This window comes from Leptosomus discolor, chromosome 2 (assembly GCF_034619465.1).
Source record: "Leptosomus discolor isolate bLepDis1 chromosome 2, bLepDis1.hap2, whole genome shotgun sequence".
NCBI lineage: Eukaryota > Metazoa > Chordata > Aves > Leptosomiformes > Leptosomidae > Leptosomus > Leptosomus discolor.
In genome coordinates this window covers 76,142,793-76,160,789 of record NC_141392.1, presented here as the reverse complement: position 1 = coordinate 76,160,789, position 17,997 = coordinate 76,142,793, and the positions used below count along the sequence as shown (strand labels likewise).

The 17,997-nt window shown below is 45.1% G+C and overlaps 1 protein-coding gene across 1 annotated transcript in view; it reads right to left on the bottom strand.

Moving 5' to 3' along the window:
- Positions 1-713: 713 nt before the first annotated feature.
- Positions 714-17,997, bottom strand: part of METTL24 (methyltransferase like 24) — a 47,559-nt gene continuing 30,275 nt past the window's right edge. The window contains exons 4-5 of the mRNA XM_086461302.1: positions 17,250-17,478; positions 714-1,028 (exon numbers count right to left, since the gene is read on the bottom strand). Coding sequence (XP_086317428.1) covers positions 714-1,028; positions 17,250-17,478 — 544 coding nt within the window. The remainder of the gene's footprint in view (positions 1,029-17,249; positions 17,479-17,997) is intronic.

Genomic DNA, 17,997 nt, shown 5'->3' with positions numbered 1-17,997 from the left:
GCCCCACCATCTCCTGTGTCAGAAGCGCTGAACTCCCTTCCTGCAGCCAGACTGCCTTGAGCCAAAGAGCCAAAGTCAGAGCACTCAAAAGCTGCTGAACGGAACAGGTAGGAATTTAGTTTGGTGGCGACTTTGCCTCTGACAAATTCAGCTGCAATCTGCCAGCGGGTTCAAGAACACACTGTTCTTGCCTAAAATTTGTTCACAGGAAACAAGGCCAAAGTAAAGAAGGTGCAAATCAAAGACGATTGCTTTACTTACAGAGAAGTAACACCTGACCCTTCCTGAGAAAGGCACCTCCTCACAAGCACTCCCCTGCCCGAGGGCCGGCACAGCTCAGCGAGCAGAGCCTCCCGGGGCAGCCCCAGAGGGATGCCCTCAGTGCCAGCACACTCAGGCATGGATCAGCCTGGGAAAGCCGTGCTTTTAGATCCTCCCCCCCACCCCCACCCCCACCCCCCCAAGACAAACCTTTACAGAAATTGTCCTCTGAGACAGTGTACCTGCTAGCAAATATACTGCTATACAAATTTGCACCATGTATTTTCTCCTAGTGCCAGTTCCTTTCACGACATAGAAAAATAAAAGCCAGTCCATTTTGTTAGCAGTCACTGCGTGCGTATTTAGCAACTTTAGCCAGTGACACCAAAGTCCTCTTCAATAACGCTATGGGGCCAGATGGCTCGCAGTCACACATCATAAATTCCTTTCTGCTATTTCCATCTTGTATTTACCCAGCTCAGTGTGTAACAGCTACTGGCGTTGAAGGCTTCCTTTTTCAGAAACATCTGTGGTTTTGATAAGTCTTTGTAGGTATGGAAAAGCCTGAAGTCCTTCAGCTCCAGCTCTCGGAGCAGACTGTACCAGTACCGCACCACGGTGCTGTCATTGCCGCTGACCTCAAACCCAGGCCAGTGGATGTGCACCTCAAACACCAGCTGTCCTATCTGCTCAACAACATCTTCCAGGATCAGGTTTTCCAAAATTTTCCACTCAGCGCTCTCCACGTCTGCCTTGAGGACATCGATCTGCAACAAAAACACCATTACTATGTGAAAATGAGAGGCTTTGCAATTATTGTCATAACATCTGAGGCCAGCCTTGTCCATTTTATAATATACATAATTGTTCTTATGTACAATTCCTGTTGTATTGAAAAAAAAATTTAAAAAGCTCTGAGCACCCTAGGGCTAACACAGGCAGTACGTGAACTTTCATACTTGCCTGTTCACCACCCTTCTCCTCCTGCCTCCATCTCCCAGTCTGAAAAGCTTTTCACCCCTAGGTGTCCGATGCAGCTCGTCCTACAACCATAGTGTGTTCCTGTTCCTTCACAAATCTTGTGGTGGCATCAAAGCTATGGAAAAAAGAAACCCACCTAACTAAACAAAGACACTAAGGCATTACTGTTCCTTATTTCTCCATCACACAATCCTGTGACAGAACAAAACACACTAACAGAGATTACATGCACCACAGTAGAGCGGGGTCTTCATGTGCCAGATGCTACAGGCACCACACAAGTGCAAGAGAAGGCCAAAGTGAAATGAACCCTATGAGCACCTCAGGTCACCAGCTCCCCATGGCCCAGCTGCTGTCTGAAGCTTTTGCAGGCATCACTATGGATGCTGAGTGAGGAGGACAAAATCAAAAGAGAATTATGCAAAGAGTCCACAGGGTTTTAAGTGCAGCTCCTCCAGAGAAAAAGGGATAGCTGGAAAGAAGCTGTGAAGCCGTCTGAAGGGGAAAATACCTCCAACAGAAAAGCACCCTGGTTTAGTTTTAGACCATTATTTAATTTTGTAGCAAGATATTCAGCAATCAAACTTCTCACAGCCCAACACAACTGTCGGTTGTCTTTGCTTGGAGATTAGCTGGGGGAGGGGAGTTGTATGCTTTAAGAAAAAGAGCATCTCATCACAGTTTCACACCTGGTAGAAAACGATGACTGTAGTAGTGGTCACAAGCTGCACAGCTCAAGGGCCTGTGTTTCACAGAGCCAAACAAGGGGAACCCCCCCACCTCATGAGAGCAGGGGTTTGCCTGTGCTGGTTCCACCTGAGCTGCTGCTTCTGCCCATCTGCTCATGCTCAAGATGTGTTCGAAGCTAAAAACTTCAGACTTCAATATTTAGAGTCCAGAATAGTAAAAAAAAAAACAAAAACCAAATCCCCAGATTCTCTCTGGAAGCCTACCCTCACTGTCACAGCCGTGTCAGAAAAGGCACCTGTGCAGGTATAGGACAGAAATTTGGGTGAGTGATGTAAAAGCATTGCCAAGGCAACCGCTTTCCTAAGCCACGCCACCCCAGGACACCTTGCTAGCATCAGGCCATGCCCTGACCATCCCCGGCTTGCAGACCCCTCTGCCCAGGGGCATGGGGCAGGGGTTGTGCTGTGAGCATCTCTCCCGTACAACCAGAGCTCTGCTTCACACAGGCCATCGCCAGAAACCACGGGGCCACAGCAAGAAGTGGCCACATCTCCCTTTCCTTGTTCTCTGGGTGGCTGACTGGAGGAACCAGGGCCTGATCTGCTGAGGTGCAGAGCGCTCACAACCACGCCAGCCCTCCTCAGGGGCTGTGCTCCAGCACTACAGATGGCCATGGGATGGCAAGAGTCAGTAGGTGTTAAACGCTTGCCCTTTCTGGTCTCCATCTGTAAAACGAGGGTATTAACTGCTGAACACCCTCTGCAGGGTGCAAGGGTTGTGCCCGTGAAGGGCTGCGAGACTTTTGTGGGACAAGCTGTAAAACAGCTGAAAACAAACCACTACGTTTTCAGAGCAGGACTTGGAGAGTGGGACTTGAATGAAGTCCACGGTCACAGACCAAAGAACAACAAGCCAAGCCACTGCTTGTCTGCTCATTAAGATGGCATTGTGCCTCCTCCACACTGAGGGAGGCAGGGGGCCAGCGGAAAATGACCTAGGGATTATGGAATTAAAGGCCGTATTGTGGCATGTTCACATGGGGAGCAGAGGAAGGTTGCACAGACAACCTTAGCTCTGGTATTTCCTAACTTGACTCTGCAACAAAGAGCCTGTCAGTCTGTCCATCCGTGGGTCAGTGAAACAGTTCAACATAGTGCTCCTTTGGGTTCAAAGGGAGGCTGAATGTAAATGATGCTACTTACGACATTTCAGCTGAGAACTACTTCATGGTTGAGCTCACTTGATCTCCTTTATACATTTAAATACGTTATTTTTCAGATACCAGCTCGCAGCTCTACCTATAATGCAATTTTGTAGGTAGTCGATTGCACCCACATGAGTGCAATTGCCATAGGACTGTGATGCTGCACTTCAGAAATCACTGATTTTTATCTTTGGAAGACTTCTGTAACTTTGAAAGGAGAAAAATTATTCAAAATCTCTTTTTTTTTTTTGAGGGGGTAGGGAGGATAAATGTTTCTGTTTGCTTTTGTTTTCCCATGATCTTGCTTTCTGCCAACAGTAGGACATCTTTTTCCCATCGTACTGTTTCCAGTCATCATCCAGGTTTGTTTGTTTTTCTCTTGTGACACTAACTGCTGCTCTGGCTGCTCAGCAGGCACTCTGCATGCTCAGCACTGCATTTGCAAAATTGATCTGAAAAGTATCTGCTAACCAATGCCTCAGTAGGATAAAACAAGTTAGCACAATAACTACTTAAACACATACTGAAATGATCAGAAAAGAAACATAAGATTAGTGGGGATATGCTGCACACACAAACCAGAGGTTCTTCTGCACTCCTCAGAGACCTGGAAAAAGGTACCTGTCTCTATCCACCAACTTTAGTGACTGTCTTCCAGGCAAGGCATCCATCTCAGCCCAGAGTATCCATTTTATGCTATGGATAGGGCAAAATAAACGGCAGAATAGCTTTGTGTCAGAGCATCTGAGCGAGTAACAAGCATCCTGCTAACACTGAACCCAAGTTTTGTGATGATTAGACCGCTCAGGAGATGTTTACCATCAGTGACAAGCAGTGCACTACTGATAAGAAATGCACTATCACCTCCCAGATGCCTTGATTCAAAGTACCAGTGAAAGGATTAGTGGACAAATCTGTAAATGCAGAGCTCTAATTCACCTGGGAGCACAGCTGGAGTCTGCCACTGGGAGTAAATCCTGGAGGGCAAAGATCTACAGCACCTCAAGGTAAAGGATGGCAGTTGATTACTCACCAGTTTCAAGCACTCACAACTGAGGCTGGTTCCTCTTATCTTCCACAAATCCTCTTATCTTCCACAAACTAACCAGGTTATCACAGAAAAGTAAAAAATGTGGATTTTTTTAATGTTTTCTCAGTTTAGCTCCCTTGAAAAAGCACTGCAGCATGGTACCAGTTACACTTGGAGGAAAAAAAAGGCCTTTCCTCATGCACAACCAAGCATATAAAACAGCTAAAAAAGAATGTTCTAGTTAGTGAAGGTTAACACATCTGTATGATGGCTCATTTCTTCTTTTTAGGGTAATGACTTGTTACAACTGTGCATCATTTCCTAAAGCAGAGATCAGAGCTCTGTTGCCTTGATCGTTTTTGAAATACCAGGGTTAACGGGGATTTCAGGCTCTGCGCTGCCTCGTGGGCACCATTTAAAGCTCCCTGTGGAGAAGAGTCAATTGAGAGTGAGTAGCTGCAGGAAGCAATTTAGCTGTATTACTTCCAGCACAAACTCAGCATGTGGAAGCGGCAGCCAGGGAAGGCAAAACCAGCACACAAGGCAGAGGCCAGGTAAGGAGGACCCCTCCCTTTCAGGGAGCAGCTCTGAGGCGTAAGCTGGGTGCAGGGAGGGGAGAGCTGGTTACGGCTTTCAAGCAGAAGAGCGGAGCTCAGAACCACCCTGCCCTCCTGAACCACGGTGCTGCACTTAGGATAGGAGGCTGTGAGAACTGACCCTCTGCACCGGCTTCCTGAGACCCGGTTACCATTTTGATGTCAGCTGTACAGCAAGATGAACTCTGCTTGCTTATGCATCAGCTTTTCCCCTCTCCGCCTAAGTACAATTCTCTATTTTCAGAAAACAAAACTCTAGGAAAAAAACCTGTTCATATTTTGATAGCACAGGACTTTGCAGGTAACACCTACAACCTTTCGGCGTGACACTTCCCTCGCTTTCTTTCCTTTCAAAATGCATCCACGGCCCCTCCTCACCAGCAGGCGATGGCTTGGATCTTAAGTCCCTTTCATTCCCTTTTATTCTGAGCCGAGGCTGTAATTGATGGCAGACAGGATGCCACGTAGTCCAATAGCAAATTACGCTCCCAGCAGCTTGCGACTGCCTCTCCCTGTGATCGGTGGGAGAGGGAACCATTCCGGCGCTCTCTGAGCCATCCGGCGGGGAGACTGGGACTGCTGTGGGCACAGTCTGAGCAACAAGAGTAAAGTCAATCACTACTGATCAGTGATGTACGGGTCCAAACAGCAGCACGTCTCCTTCAAATTACCTCCCTTCCTTCCTACTCATGTTTACACCCCCGTCTGTGATGGTCCGTATGGCCGACTTCAAAATGACTCTGGGACAAATGTGTCATTTGAGATTATTCGCTCCCAACGTGACAGATCGGGCACATCATCAAGTATCTGCTTCAGGCATCAAAGCCACAAAGCTGGTTTGTGCAGTTGGGTGCTTACATGGTCTTTGGTCCTTTTTTACAGTAAAGGGCAACTATCCAGTTGAAGTCACTCATACAATATACACACCACTAAACCAGAAAACCAGCAGTGCGTGCAGACGAGCTTTGTTCCTCTGCTCTCACTACTGATCCTCTGCAGCCTTGCAAGTGACAGAGAAGTCTTTTTTTTCTTCCAGTTTTGGTGATGTGCTTCCATGAAAGTGTTACACAGCAGGGGCACGATATTAAGTCATTTTATGTTTAACACAAGCTGGAGAAAATGTTTCAAAATCATATTAAGAAACCTTATTTAACTTTCTCTGACGGCCAACTATCAGTATAGCAACAGCTTGCCAGAAGTGGTAATGGCCCCAGACAGACAAACGTACCCATCCGGAAAGCCCACCCGGTGCATGCAGGAGGCATCAATCTCAGCTGAGTGCTCAGGAGCACTATGAGCACTTCACCCATATCGTCCCACAGGGGACTGCTCCCAGCAAGGACCCACATGGGCACCCCAAGTGACTCCCTCCCACAGCTGAAGAGCCCAGGCATGGGGCGACCTGGCACTTTTATTCCCCACTTCTTCCCTTGATCTCTGATGCCGGGACATTTCCCACATACTCTATCCGGAAGCAATTTCTCTCTGAAGACTCATTACAGAAAAAGAGACACCCTCCACCTCCTCCAGTTCAGCCCAGTTAAGCAACGCCACTTACGCCAGCGGACAGGCAGAGAAGAAGAGGCCTTTTAGCTGGCAGGAGGTTTTTTCCAATGCCGCTCTACCAGTGGACAAAATAATCTCTGGACAAACAACCAGCACTTGACCTAGGAGATCAGCATGGCCTAAAACCCTTTCTCCCTGGCTGCATTTCGTCAGGAAGCTGCAGGGTTTCACCTATGGCCTTCCTGTCATCACGAACATCCTTCTTCACCGTAGGATTAGTTCTTGGCATCTTCCCATCTTGACTCACGCTGGGCACTGGACCAGCCAGAGACGGCAGCTCACTCGTTAATCATCTTCTGATCATAAAACAATACATGTCCCCAAGCCTGAATTGATTTTCAGACAGGTTTGATGGGTTTAGCTAGCATCACGCTATAATGACCATAAAGCTAGGGGTATTGTGCTTAACTTCTTGACCAGCTTGCTACTCAGCAAGACCAAGATTCCTGTACAGCAATGCAGAGAACAGGATCTACAAGCCCTCAGCACGGGGCAGGCCAGGACTACATATCGACAATGCCGAGGGAGAGGACCTTCCCCTCACAAAAATCCTGAGCATCAAAGATCTTGGTTCCCCATCTCTTTAAATGGAGACCAGCCTCCAGAGCAACAGGAACCTCACCACTAGCTGAGGACTCAAAGCAATGCTTTCTCAGAGGAAACAGGGTGAAGAACCACCGTGAGGACATGAGTCCCCAAACAGTGAACCTCCTCGCTTGCTCTGCGTGGCAGCAGCTCACAAGCACACATTCCTGCTCAGAAACACTATGTCCCAGCTCCCACTTGCACAGTGTTACCTTTCTCAGTTTGCATGGCTCCTCTGTTGTACAGAACAAGATGAAAACAACATACCCTCACCAAGTCCCTCAATTCAATGGCTAGATTGCCCAAGCGGGAAAAAAAATCCCACAAGGGAGCTGCAGAAACCTTGATCTTAAATTATTTATCAGCCTGATCATCGGCAAGAGCTCTGCTCGCCAAAGCCCATGCTGCAAACAGGCATTTTAAATATTGCATTTATTCCACCAGCAGCCAACAGCTCAGGCTGGAAGCGCCGTCGCTCTGTGCAGCAGCCCTGGCCGAGCGCACAAGTTGCTTTGCAAAGAGCGCATTCAGCCATCTAATCTCACAGGAGATGTCCCGCTGCCCGCTCCCCCTGCAAAGGGGGGAAAATCCTTTCATTTCTGTTCTTTTGATCTCCTCTGCCAGACGCTGCTGGATGCCTGTGGGAACGGATGTTTACTCAAAAGAATAAACGCTGTACGCTGGACCCTCAAGTTTCTTCATTAAAGGGGAACAAACATTTGCAGTCTGTTTGTGTGGCCCCAGCACCAAGCAAGGACAGTGGGACCCAGCTTCGTGTTTACATAAAGCCATGTTCTCCCAGTCTTGCTAAAGGTGAAAGCCAGCAGCAACAGGAGAAACCCATTATGAGGGGACGAGGGGGCAGTCAGCGCAGGAGGTTTGCATTAGAAGGCAAATAGTTAAGAGGCAATTATTCCCAAAGCCCTGAGGAGCAAGACCTGCAAAGTGTGTGCATGTATGCAAGGGACAGAGGGTTTGGGCTACTGTAAAATGGTTCTACATAGTAAACAGCATTTTGGCTGCAAGACCTGCGATTGTTTATTAATACAGTGCCCACGGGGGCCTTTAAATGTAAGTAATTGAAGAAAGGGCTCAGAGTTCCATCTTCAAAAAATGTTCACCACGCTTTAAAGAACATCTCTTGCAGGATGAGAACGTGCAGCCCCGGTAAAACTGAGTAGCTTCAATTGAATCTGGTGGAGGACCTGGTTCTCATCCACACTAGCCAGTGCAATAAAGTCCTTTAAGACTACACCCCTTCATGGGGATCTATTTGTTTCACTCCATTTCTCGTCCAAGGTGCCAACCTGCCTCTCTTCTGCTTCACCGTTTGTCTGTCCACCCTGCTGTTTGTTTGCAATCGTAGTAGGAAGAAAGCTGCACGTTCCTGAAAACAAGAATAAGGAACACCCTGAACTGCTTGCATGACTACCAATACTCATCTGGGACCGGCAGTGAGGAGGGGAAAGGAGAGCTGCTGTGGCTTTGACCTCTAGATTTGAAATTTTTGAGAATGGAGGGATACTTTATAAACTGCTGTTGGATCAAAAAACGAGACCAGAAAGGATCCAGACACTAAGGTGAAAGTATTCAAACAAGAGACGGCCAATTCCAATGACATGAATTTGTAAACAATAACAAGAAGACGATGAGCTACTAGGGACAAAGGTGGGGGGAAGGGATTAAAATTTTTTAGAGAGCTCCTAAGTGCTCTGGATAGGGCATTTATCTAAAGAACTTGTTAATGTCAATTACTCCTTGGAAACTGTGAGAAAGACGGGTAGCAGAGAAAGACCAGGATGCTTATGGAAAGGGGCTTGCTCTCAGTTCTCATAAAACCAGTGTCATGTCATGGACCACCGCCCTGAGCAGACATTCAGCACCTTGAATTAAATTCAGCACATTGAATTCAGCTGAATTAAAACCATACAGATTCACATTACTGTGCTTAAACTGGTGCTAATGGCTTCAGCAGGAGCTGGGGAGCATGAACGCAGGTCTGAGCTCAGCTGGTACCCTGCATCTGGTACCACCTTGTGAAACAGGGCAGGTTCCCCAGGCTCCTGCCAAACTCCGCTTTTGGTGGGAGAAGGGACCCAGGAGTGACTGGCTTCTTACGGCAGCTGCATACCAACGATGACTCCACAGTGCCTGTAGCAAGTGCCCTGACACTGAAATAGTGCTACACTGCTGCCGCTGTCGAAAATAAGGTGGAATGGCATATTAGTGCACCGAACTGTGCTGGGAATTGAACACAGCTTGTGCAGCCCTCTAGTAAAGCTGGGGGAAAGCAGGTTTTTAATACCTGATTTTTTCTGAAGGGTCTTAACAACCACAACAAAGGCAACAAAAAAAAAGAAAAGAAAATGCTAAAAAAAATCCTCCTTCCTTTCTAATTTTTAGCAGACAATAATACGCTTTGAAAGTGCTTTTTTTTTTTCCCAAAGATGACCTGCATAAGTTCTGTTTCAACAGCGAAATACTTTCATTACAATTCAGGCATTGCACTAGCCCTTCTCCTAGGGGAAGAAAAGGCTATGGATTGCACCACATTCAGCCAACGGTATCATTAAAAAGCTCTTCGCTCCGTGCCTGACAATTGCATACTAAACAGCACCTTCAGGTCACTCCCTAGAAACACTACTACTCTTAACAATATCTTGAGAACTGCTCCTGCTGGAGAGAATTTAAATGAGGCAAAAGGAGATGTAAAGGACCAAGAGAAACCCTGTAAAGGAATGAATGTGTATGAGGCATTCCTTGAACGACACAGAGAGTTAGAGAGGTGCTGAGCAGTAAATCACTGTCCAAAGATCTTTGCTTCCAGAAACTTGAGGTTGTCAAGCCTATTTCTCTTTGCAGCTAAACTCTTCAACCTAGGTACAATTAAAATACTTTACACAGCAGCAGCTGCAGCTGACTTAAGTAAATACAGAGCAATTACCACCTTGATTTCATTATCACTAAAATTAAAACATATATACATCCAGGAAAGAAATACTGTGTATCAGGAGCTTGTAGATTACTCAGGGGCAACCACTACAAGGTGACAGAAGGCAGCATTTCCAGCTGCACCTGGAAACATCTGCACCAGTTCGGTTGTCCCTTTCAGCAAATGGAGTAAAATTCACCAGCTCACTGACGCACCCCCAAACAAAACGTTCACACAGAGCAATGGTTAGTGCTCAAACTGCAGCTCTGCTGTAACTCCAAGGAAATCAGTCGTGTTACACAGAGAATGAATTTGACCCAGCATGTACCAACATAACCTCAAAGGGACTGAACGCGTGTGTTACGGGCAATAAGTCTCACAAGAACTCATAAACCAAATTACAGGGCTAGAGGCAGATGCTCATTGTAGAATAACATACTCTCCATCACTCTGAGCTTTTGCTTTAATGGGATGACTTAAAAAAAAATTTACTTTACATTTTCTGGCTAGCTTGCCCAATGTTATCTCTAGTGCTCTCCCTTTCAGTGCAGCCAGCATGGGAATCAGGCATGAGACAGGTTTGTGGGACTTATCAGACAAATGCGGAGCACGGACAGCATCTCAGACAGACAGATGCTGAGCACAGAGCTGAGTCTGTGGGCAAGTCACTCAGGATGGGATGCACCTCACCCAGCCTTAGACATTTCAACCCAAACCAGTTGTCCAAGCTCCCTTTATAGACCACAAAGAAGAACAGGAACTCCTGAGGGGCAATTTGAGATGCGCAGGTCACATTATCCAGCCTGTTTTAAACATCTGCCCTCAAATGAGAAGAACTGCACTTTAACGGTTTCCCTTGAGTTTATAAGGACCTCAACAGCTATCTCAAATGTAGAAATTCAAGTTAATGGAGGCGAGATCCACACTCCTCCATTCCCTGGCAGCTCATTTATTTAGAGTTTCAGATCTTACAGCTACCGTATTACATCTGCCTGGTGCAAAAGGGTCCAGTGCTAACGTGGGACTTTACTGTGCAGAGTTACTCCTACTACAAATAGGCCAGGACACGTCATTTACACTTTAAAAAATCACTGCTCTGGGACAAAACTCTTTCTACTGTGCCACGCAGAAACTGATGTAACAGAGACAGTCTGATGTGTCCACATAAAAGCAAATGAGACAACAAGCAGTAGCAGTGCAGACATTTCCAGGGGAGGAAGGGGAATAAGTCAGTCACAGCCTGAGCCTTAGCAGAGACCCCACTGGGACTTCTGAATAGTACTGATTGCTGATGCTCCAGCTGCTGGATGAGCAGCAAAACGCTAATAAGATGTTATGGGAAGCACAGGATCTCTCATGTCAGAGAAGACTTAGAGACACCAGTATGATAACCCTACCCAAGCAAAGGCTGTTCTTCACAACTATATCTGGATGGTACAAATATATCTGGATGGTAAATAACAGCTGCAGAAAAAGGGCCACTTAAGCCTAAAGACCACCGATTGAACAAGAAAACACGGATGTGAAAATAGTGAGGCTAAAAATCTGACGAAGGGTGTTTTTTTTCCTTCTAGAACTGAGATTCTGGAAAAGCCCCAAATAAGCATAATAAAGCAAAGAAAAAATTAAGCCCTTTCAGGACAGAACTCCAAACATTTACGTAAGGATTTGTATGATGCAGCAATTCAAGAGATCTGGTCTCATTTGGTCTTTCTGACACTAAGCCAAACGTAGCAGAGTGCAGATCTGAACTTGTGTCTCCTGCTCCAGCAAGGTGAAGGGGGCTGTTCCCCAGCTGCAGCAGCAACAGCGACAAGGACTCACCTCCCTGTAAGAGCTCAGGGGCTTCTGAGCTCCTGGCTTCTCATCCCAAGCTGAGGCTTCCACATCAGGGCATAGACCAGTCTGCAGGTGCTGATCAGCCAGTACCGAGGAACTTCTGTGAGTTAAGATGGCAGCCGAGCTGTGTTTATGAACACCAGTGGCATCCACACACTGAACTTGGGCACGGCAGCCTCTCAGTGAACGTAACTCACACTAACGAATCCCCAACCTCCCTGTGCAATACCTAAGTCTACCCTTGCAAGGCCTTATAATAATTAAATGATTTTTGTCTGGGCAGGGTCAAGAATTCAAAAGACTATTCTGGCCCCTGCAGTCTCAAGGTGTGCATAGTAAGGAGTAATTGCAAGGATTTGGTTGCTCCAAAACTTAACATGGACTTTTCCCAACCTGGAGGGTTATTTTTTTTGTTTTGTTACTCAAATCTGCATGCATGACTAATTTGTTACAGTTTTCCTAGGGCTTTTATTTTATATTCATTTGTGTGCTGCCAAAGAGATGATTTTAAAGCAAAATGGTAAATCCATTTTCTTTAATCTTTGCTCTTTTACACCAGTCTTCACTAAACTGAAAGTGCAGCACGAAACAGACTCTATAGTATCTGCTTTAGGAGAGGAGCAACCAATAAATTACTTGCCTAGGAGGAGACGAGGTTATTAATCAAAATGGCTTCAGGCTGTAGTGTTTTGAAGTTGTGTCAAGTATTAAATAATGGGTGATAGGGAGAAGGTTTTTCCTTTTGAAACCCTAAATCTAAGCCTGGTCAATGAAACAAAGCAGACACCTGCTAGCCAGGTTGTCACAGAAACAAATCTTCGTGAAAAGCCAGTGTAAATTAAAACCTTCAAATCAAAATCAGGACTTAAAGATTGCTTTGTTATTTCTTTTAATAATAAACAATGACACAGCTTGGTCTCTTACACAATTTATTCAAGATGACTTGAACAGCAGGAGTTGAATACAACTCTGCTGTCCCCTGAAAGTTACACTTCCTGACTAAATGAAGGTTTTACTTTGCATTCTCAGATTCTCCTTTCCAGCTTAATTTGTTTTCCAATAAACCACCTCATCCACTGCTGAGCTATAATGCCAGGGAATGCAAATTCATAGCACTTACTGATGGCATCACACAAGATTTGTCCTACAGAGCTCCAGAAAGAGGAAAACTACTACTGAAGGAAGAGTTTACATGTGTGAACATGCACGATTCACTCATGCATGCCCATTCAGGACAGAATGAACCCTTGCTTGCTTCTGCTGCTCAGGGCCTTTCCGTGAAAGTTTTTTAGTTTTCCTTTATAACATAACCTTTGGAATACAGAACACATGAAGAGCTTGGTCTGAATTTCTGGTTAAGGGTTACAACTTTTTGTAGAGAGGATAATGTTGAAGTAGGAGTAGGGAGCTCACATTTCAATACAGTCTTCCGCTTATAGTTTTATTGTGTACAAAAATCTGGCTGCATAGAATACGGCCTTCTGAGGAGGACACAGGTACCACGCACAACGCAAACTTATGCTGGGACTAGGTGAACAGTTTATTTAGACAGCTGAACTGGCCCCCTTGTAACTGAAGTTCAGACTGATAGGGGATCCCCTTGCAAGACCGTGAACCAGCTGTGACTAGTCTAGAAGAGCACTGGGATATATATTTGACACTGTTTCCCACAGTAGTCTTGTATCCAAGTCAGGATGTTACAGTCTGGATGAAGAGACAACCACGTAATTAAGAAACCAGTTCCATGGTGGGGCACAGAGGGCAGTGGTTAATGGGTTGTACTCTACCTGGATGTCAGTTAAAGCATAGTGCCACAGGGCACTCTACACTAGGATTCGTCCTGTTTAACATCTTTACCAGTTACCTGGAGGAGGTGTTTGATGACACTCTTGCCATGTTTGTCGATGACACCAAATTGGTGGGACCAGTCGATACACACACTCAAAGGCAGAGCTGCCATCTAGAGGGACCCAGACAGGCTGGAGGGATGGGCCAACAGGAACCTGATGAAATTCAACAAGGACAAACGCCAAGTCCTGCCCCTGGGGAGAAAGAAGCCCCTGCAATGATACATGCTGGGAACTGCCCATCTGGCTGGGGAGCATCTCTACAGAAAGGACCCGGGGGTCATGGTGCAAAGAAGGCCAAGAGCATCCCAGGATGCATTAGCAGGAGCATGGCCCGTAGACCAAGTGATGTGATTATCTCCCTGTACTCTGCACTTGTGAGGTTGTATATAGATACTACACACAATTTTGGTCCCCACAACACAAGACAGACAATGATGGACTGAGGTGAGTTCAGCTGGGAGCCACCAAGATGGCTGGGGACTGGAACACTTGCCCTACAAGGAGAGGTTGGGGAAATGGGGCTTGTTCAACCTAGGCAGGAGATGGCTTTGTGGGGGAGACTAACATCAGCCTCTAGAGCTTACAAAGAGGTCATCAAGACAACAGAGACATGCTCTTTAGCAGTGCATAGAAGGAGGACAAGAGAAAACTGGCATAAATTGAGACTGAGGGCTTTTTGACTGGACATAAGGAGAAACTTCTTTATGATGAGGACAGTCAAGCAGGACAACAGCTGGCCCAGAGAAGTTATGCAATCTTCATTTTGCAGAAAACTCAGTGATTTTCAAGACCAGAGCAGATAAAGCCTTGAACAACCTGGTCTGACTTCAGAGCTGGCCTTGCTTTGAGCAGGGGATTGAACTACAGGCCTCTCAAGACCCCTTCTGACTTGAATTGTCCAGTGACTCTGTATGAAGGAGGTCACTATCACTAATCTATGGAACACCAGCTCTGTAGCATCCTCACCCTGGTAGGCAGTCAAGAGAATACGAAAGTGAAAGCTTTCACGAAGTTGAACCCCACTGCAATAAGAAAGAAAACCTTGTGCATTCAGTGGATTTCTCCCTTTTTTCCACTGTTCATGAGCAGTGTGCTACAGAGTGTGCATATTCAGTAAAAAAATTGTGGGGCAGGGGGGAAGGGAAGATGAGCAAGATCAATTTTTACATCTTTATCCTTTCCTGTGGCAGATAAAATACTGCTCTGCTCAGAGGATACACCAGTAAACTTTCAGTTTAGATTTGTGTACCAGGAAATAGGACTCTCATGACATCCTTTGGAGATTATTCCAGGGCTTAAAAGATTTCACACTCTAACAGTTCCCCAAAATACCCTGACTACATGTTTCCTTTGTCAGTCTCATCCTAATATAGCATTAGATAAGTCCTCTACCTCCAGGCTATTTACACTCCGCAGAGAACTGAGGACTGTTATGCCATGTAGCCAATTAGAAAGATCAAGTTCTTTTAATCTTTCCTCAAATCCACTCTAACAACAAAAACCTGTTTGTATTTCTTGCCGTAATATCAGGATGGGCTTCCCTTTCTGTGGATGAGGTCCCAGTACTGACTGCAGAATAGTTAGTCAAGTTCTCACCTGAGCCAGAGTGTAAATGAGCTCATCCAAGCACTTTGATTCCCTTGCACACAAAACCCCCAAATTGCATGTTTTCTTTATAAGGCTACACGACCAGAACACCAGGAGGCCTTGTCTGTCCTCTCTTCACCAGCCAGATCCAAAGTCTCTGATGTCAGTGGAAACAGTCTCCATGACTTGGAGGGTCTTGGATCAAGTCCCAAATCTTAAAGAATAAAAGCAAGGAGAAAATGAGGCATTAACTTCAAATGCAGCTGCCTGAAATTCCTGCCTTGAAGTGGGAACGGAACAACTTTGAGGGTAGGCGGAAGGATTTTCAAAATTAAAAAGAATGGGACGAAAAGCATGTTTTAACTTTCTAATTGAAAAAAGTGCTTTGGAAAATATTCTCTGAAACTGTTTTGAATTAACTTATTTATTCAGTCAAGGGAACATTCCACTCACATTCACCGGAAGAAAGAAAACCTGAACGTCACAGTATTTACTTTGATGTTCTCTTCATAAATTGGAGCTTATTGGTGTCTTTATGCAACACACAACTTCTTAGGCTGCCTTCCAAATTAAAGAGAAACTAAACAGAACAATGTGAGGAGAGTCAGCCCATTCAGGTATTTCATGAATAGGAAGCAACAGAAGATGGCAGAGTGTATAACAGCTTTATCCTCACTGGGATAAGTCAGCTCCTGACTTCACTGATGCTATAGTTTTGCACAGGGGAGCTACCCAAATGCTAATAGAGCAAGAGGCTGTATACACTGTTCATCATGCGCCAACGCACTTAACCAAATCCTATGCCATGTGTACACAGCTAGAGGAAAGCCTAATTGCATGTGTTACATGTGCATTGTGTTCCTTGGCTGCCCTCCAGCCGGCTGCTTTCCTATCAGATAACTTTCGCCCAGAAAGTTATATACTCAGAATTCATAGCTACACCCTTCTCATTCACAGAAGGTCTTACAATCACTCTGTATTACCATGATAACCTGAGAATTGACTGTTCTAAGCAGGTCTGGTATATCACAAGACTCATACGCTTTTTCTGGATCAGGTCATTAATCATTTGCTCTGTGAGTAATTCTTCTAAAAATCAAAACAATCAACATAAGGCATATGTCAAAGGAAAGCCATCTCTCTCTCTCTCTTCCTCTCTCACCCCCCAGATGTTTCACTAATGCATGGCCTTGTATAGTTACAGTATGACTAAGAAGTAGGAAAAAGCTGCTTTTTTCTGCTCTTATCTTCAAAATGGTCCAATCAGTAGAGCTGAACCAAAAGAAAATACTAAAGAAAAGCAAGAAGTGAACTGAAAAGGACATCTTGCATTTTATAGTAACAAACCAAACAAACATGACACTGTTTTCTTTTTTAAATCTTACAGAAAAGCTCCTCCTTAGCTCAGGCTGCCTATTTCTTAAAAAACAAAGTCAAGCAGAACTAGCTTCAGGCAATGAAGCACATTAGCATTTGAATTCATGCTTGTATATCCTCTGAAGGAAAAACTCAAAAGCAACCGAAGAAACTTCCTCAAATGCATTCTGGCAACAGTTATTTGAGACTTGAAGATTTCTGATGTCTTTACAGTTCCTTAAAAACAAACTGGGAAATGTTAAGAAAAACACAGATTGCTGCCAATTTCAAAACAGGATGTTTTTGTTGTTGATGACTGTAATTAGGACCAGTGACCTTGAAAATGTAAACAACCCATCCATTACCTCTTCTCTTCTAATTATTGTTGCAAATATTATTTTTCACTTTATAAACTTGGCTGTATGAGTAGTTCAGCGCTCATACTCAGGCAAAGACCAGAACTTCCACAGGACTGAGAATACTAGCATCCAATGTTACCAGCTAGTTGAAGGGAAAAGGAAGAGAGAAGGAAGAAAGCATTTAGTGTATGGCTAGTCGTTTAAAATCAAGGTGGCTGCTATCAGCACACAGAAAAAAACAAGAGAGAAAAGGCACCCCTACAAGAAATGCATTACAAGCATTGCTGAAGAAAGACCCACTGTCAGGAGTTAACCTTGGAATGTGCCCCAACACCTGAGACAGCAAGGAGGAAGTTCTGCAGCCTTCCCAACACCTAATCCTGCAGTCAGAAACCTGACCCCTGAGTCCTTACCTTCTGATGTCCAAATTCATTCAATATGGTGCCCAGCTTCTTCGTGTTGCTGTGAAGTTTATGAGCAGCAATGGCTGGATTGGGATCCCTCCAGTCAATGGAGAGGCGATGATACCAGAGGTGCCGACCCTCCTGAATGTGTGCTGACTTGATGCTGGGGTCAAAGCGATGCACCTCACATCCATTGTTGGCCATGCTGATCTCAAACTGGTTGTCATCGTTGCCGAGCCTACGAAACAAAAAAGACGTTAACTATTAATGCTGCAAAAAGAACTATTAGCGAGTAGGACATTCTAAGGATTCACAGTAAAAGAAGGTAAAATATAAACTATTTGGTTTTGAAGCGAAGCGGAGGAGCTGTTGTGCTCCTTCTCGGGATATATCAGCACTGAGCACAATCTAACCCCAACTCTTACAAGGTAACCAGAAATAAAGCTACGGGTCCACAATAATACCTGCTGAAGATTTGGAAGAAGTAGTCAGATAAAGAAAACCTAAAGGAACATGTGTTTTTTTCCCAATGTCACATTCATAATTGATCTTAAGAAACTTTTAATGACATTTTTCACTTATGGAGTGAAACTACTGGAGTGGATTGGATGAACTAACCTCATCAGAAATATACTGCATATGTTCACAATGAAGGGCTCCTTTAAAGGCAAGAACTAAATCACTTTTAGCCAGGCAGATAACCTTCCCAAAGAGCTTTTTCTTGATTCAGAAGTTGATATCATTTATAAGAAAGTAA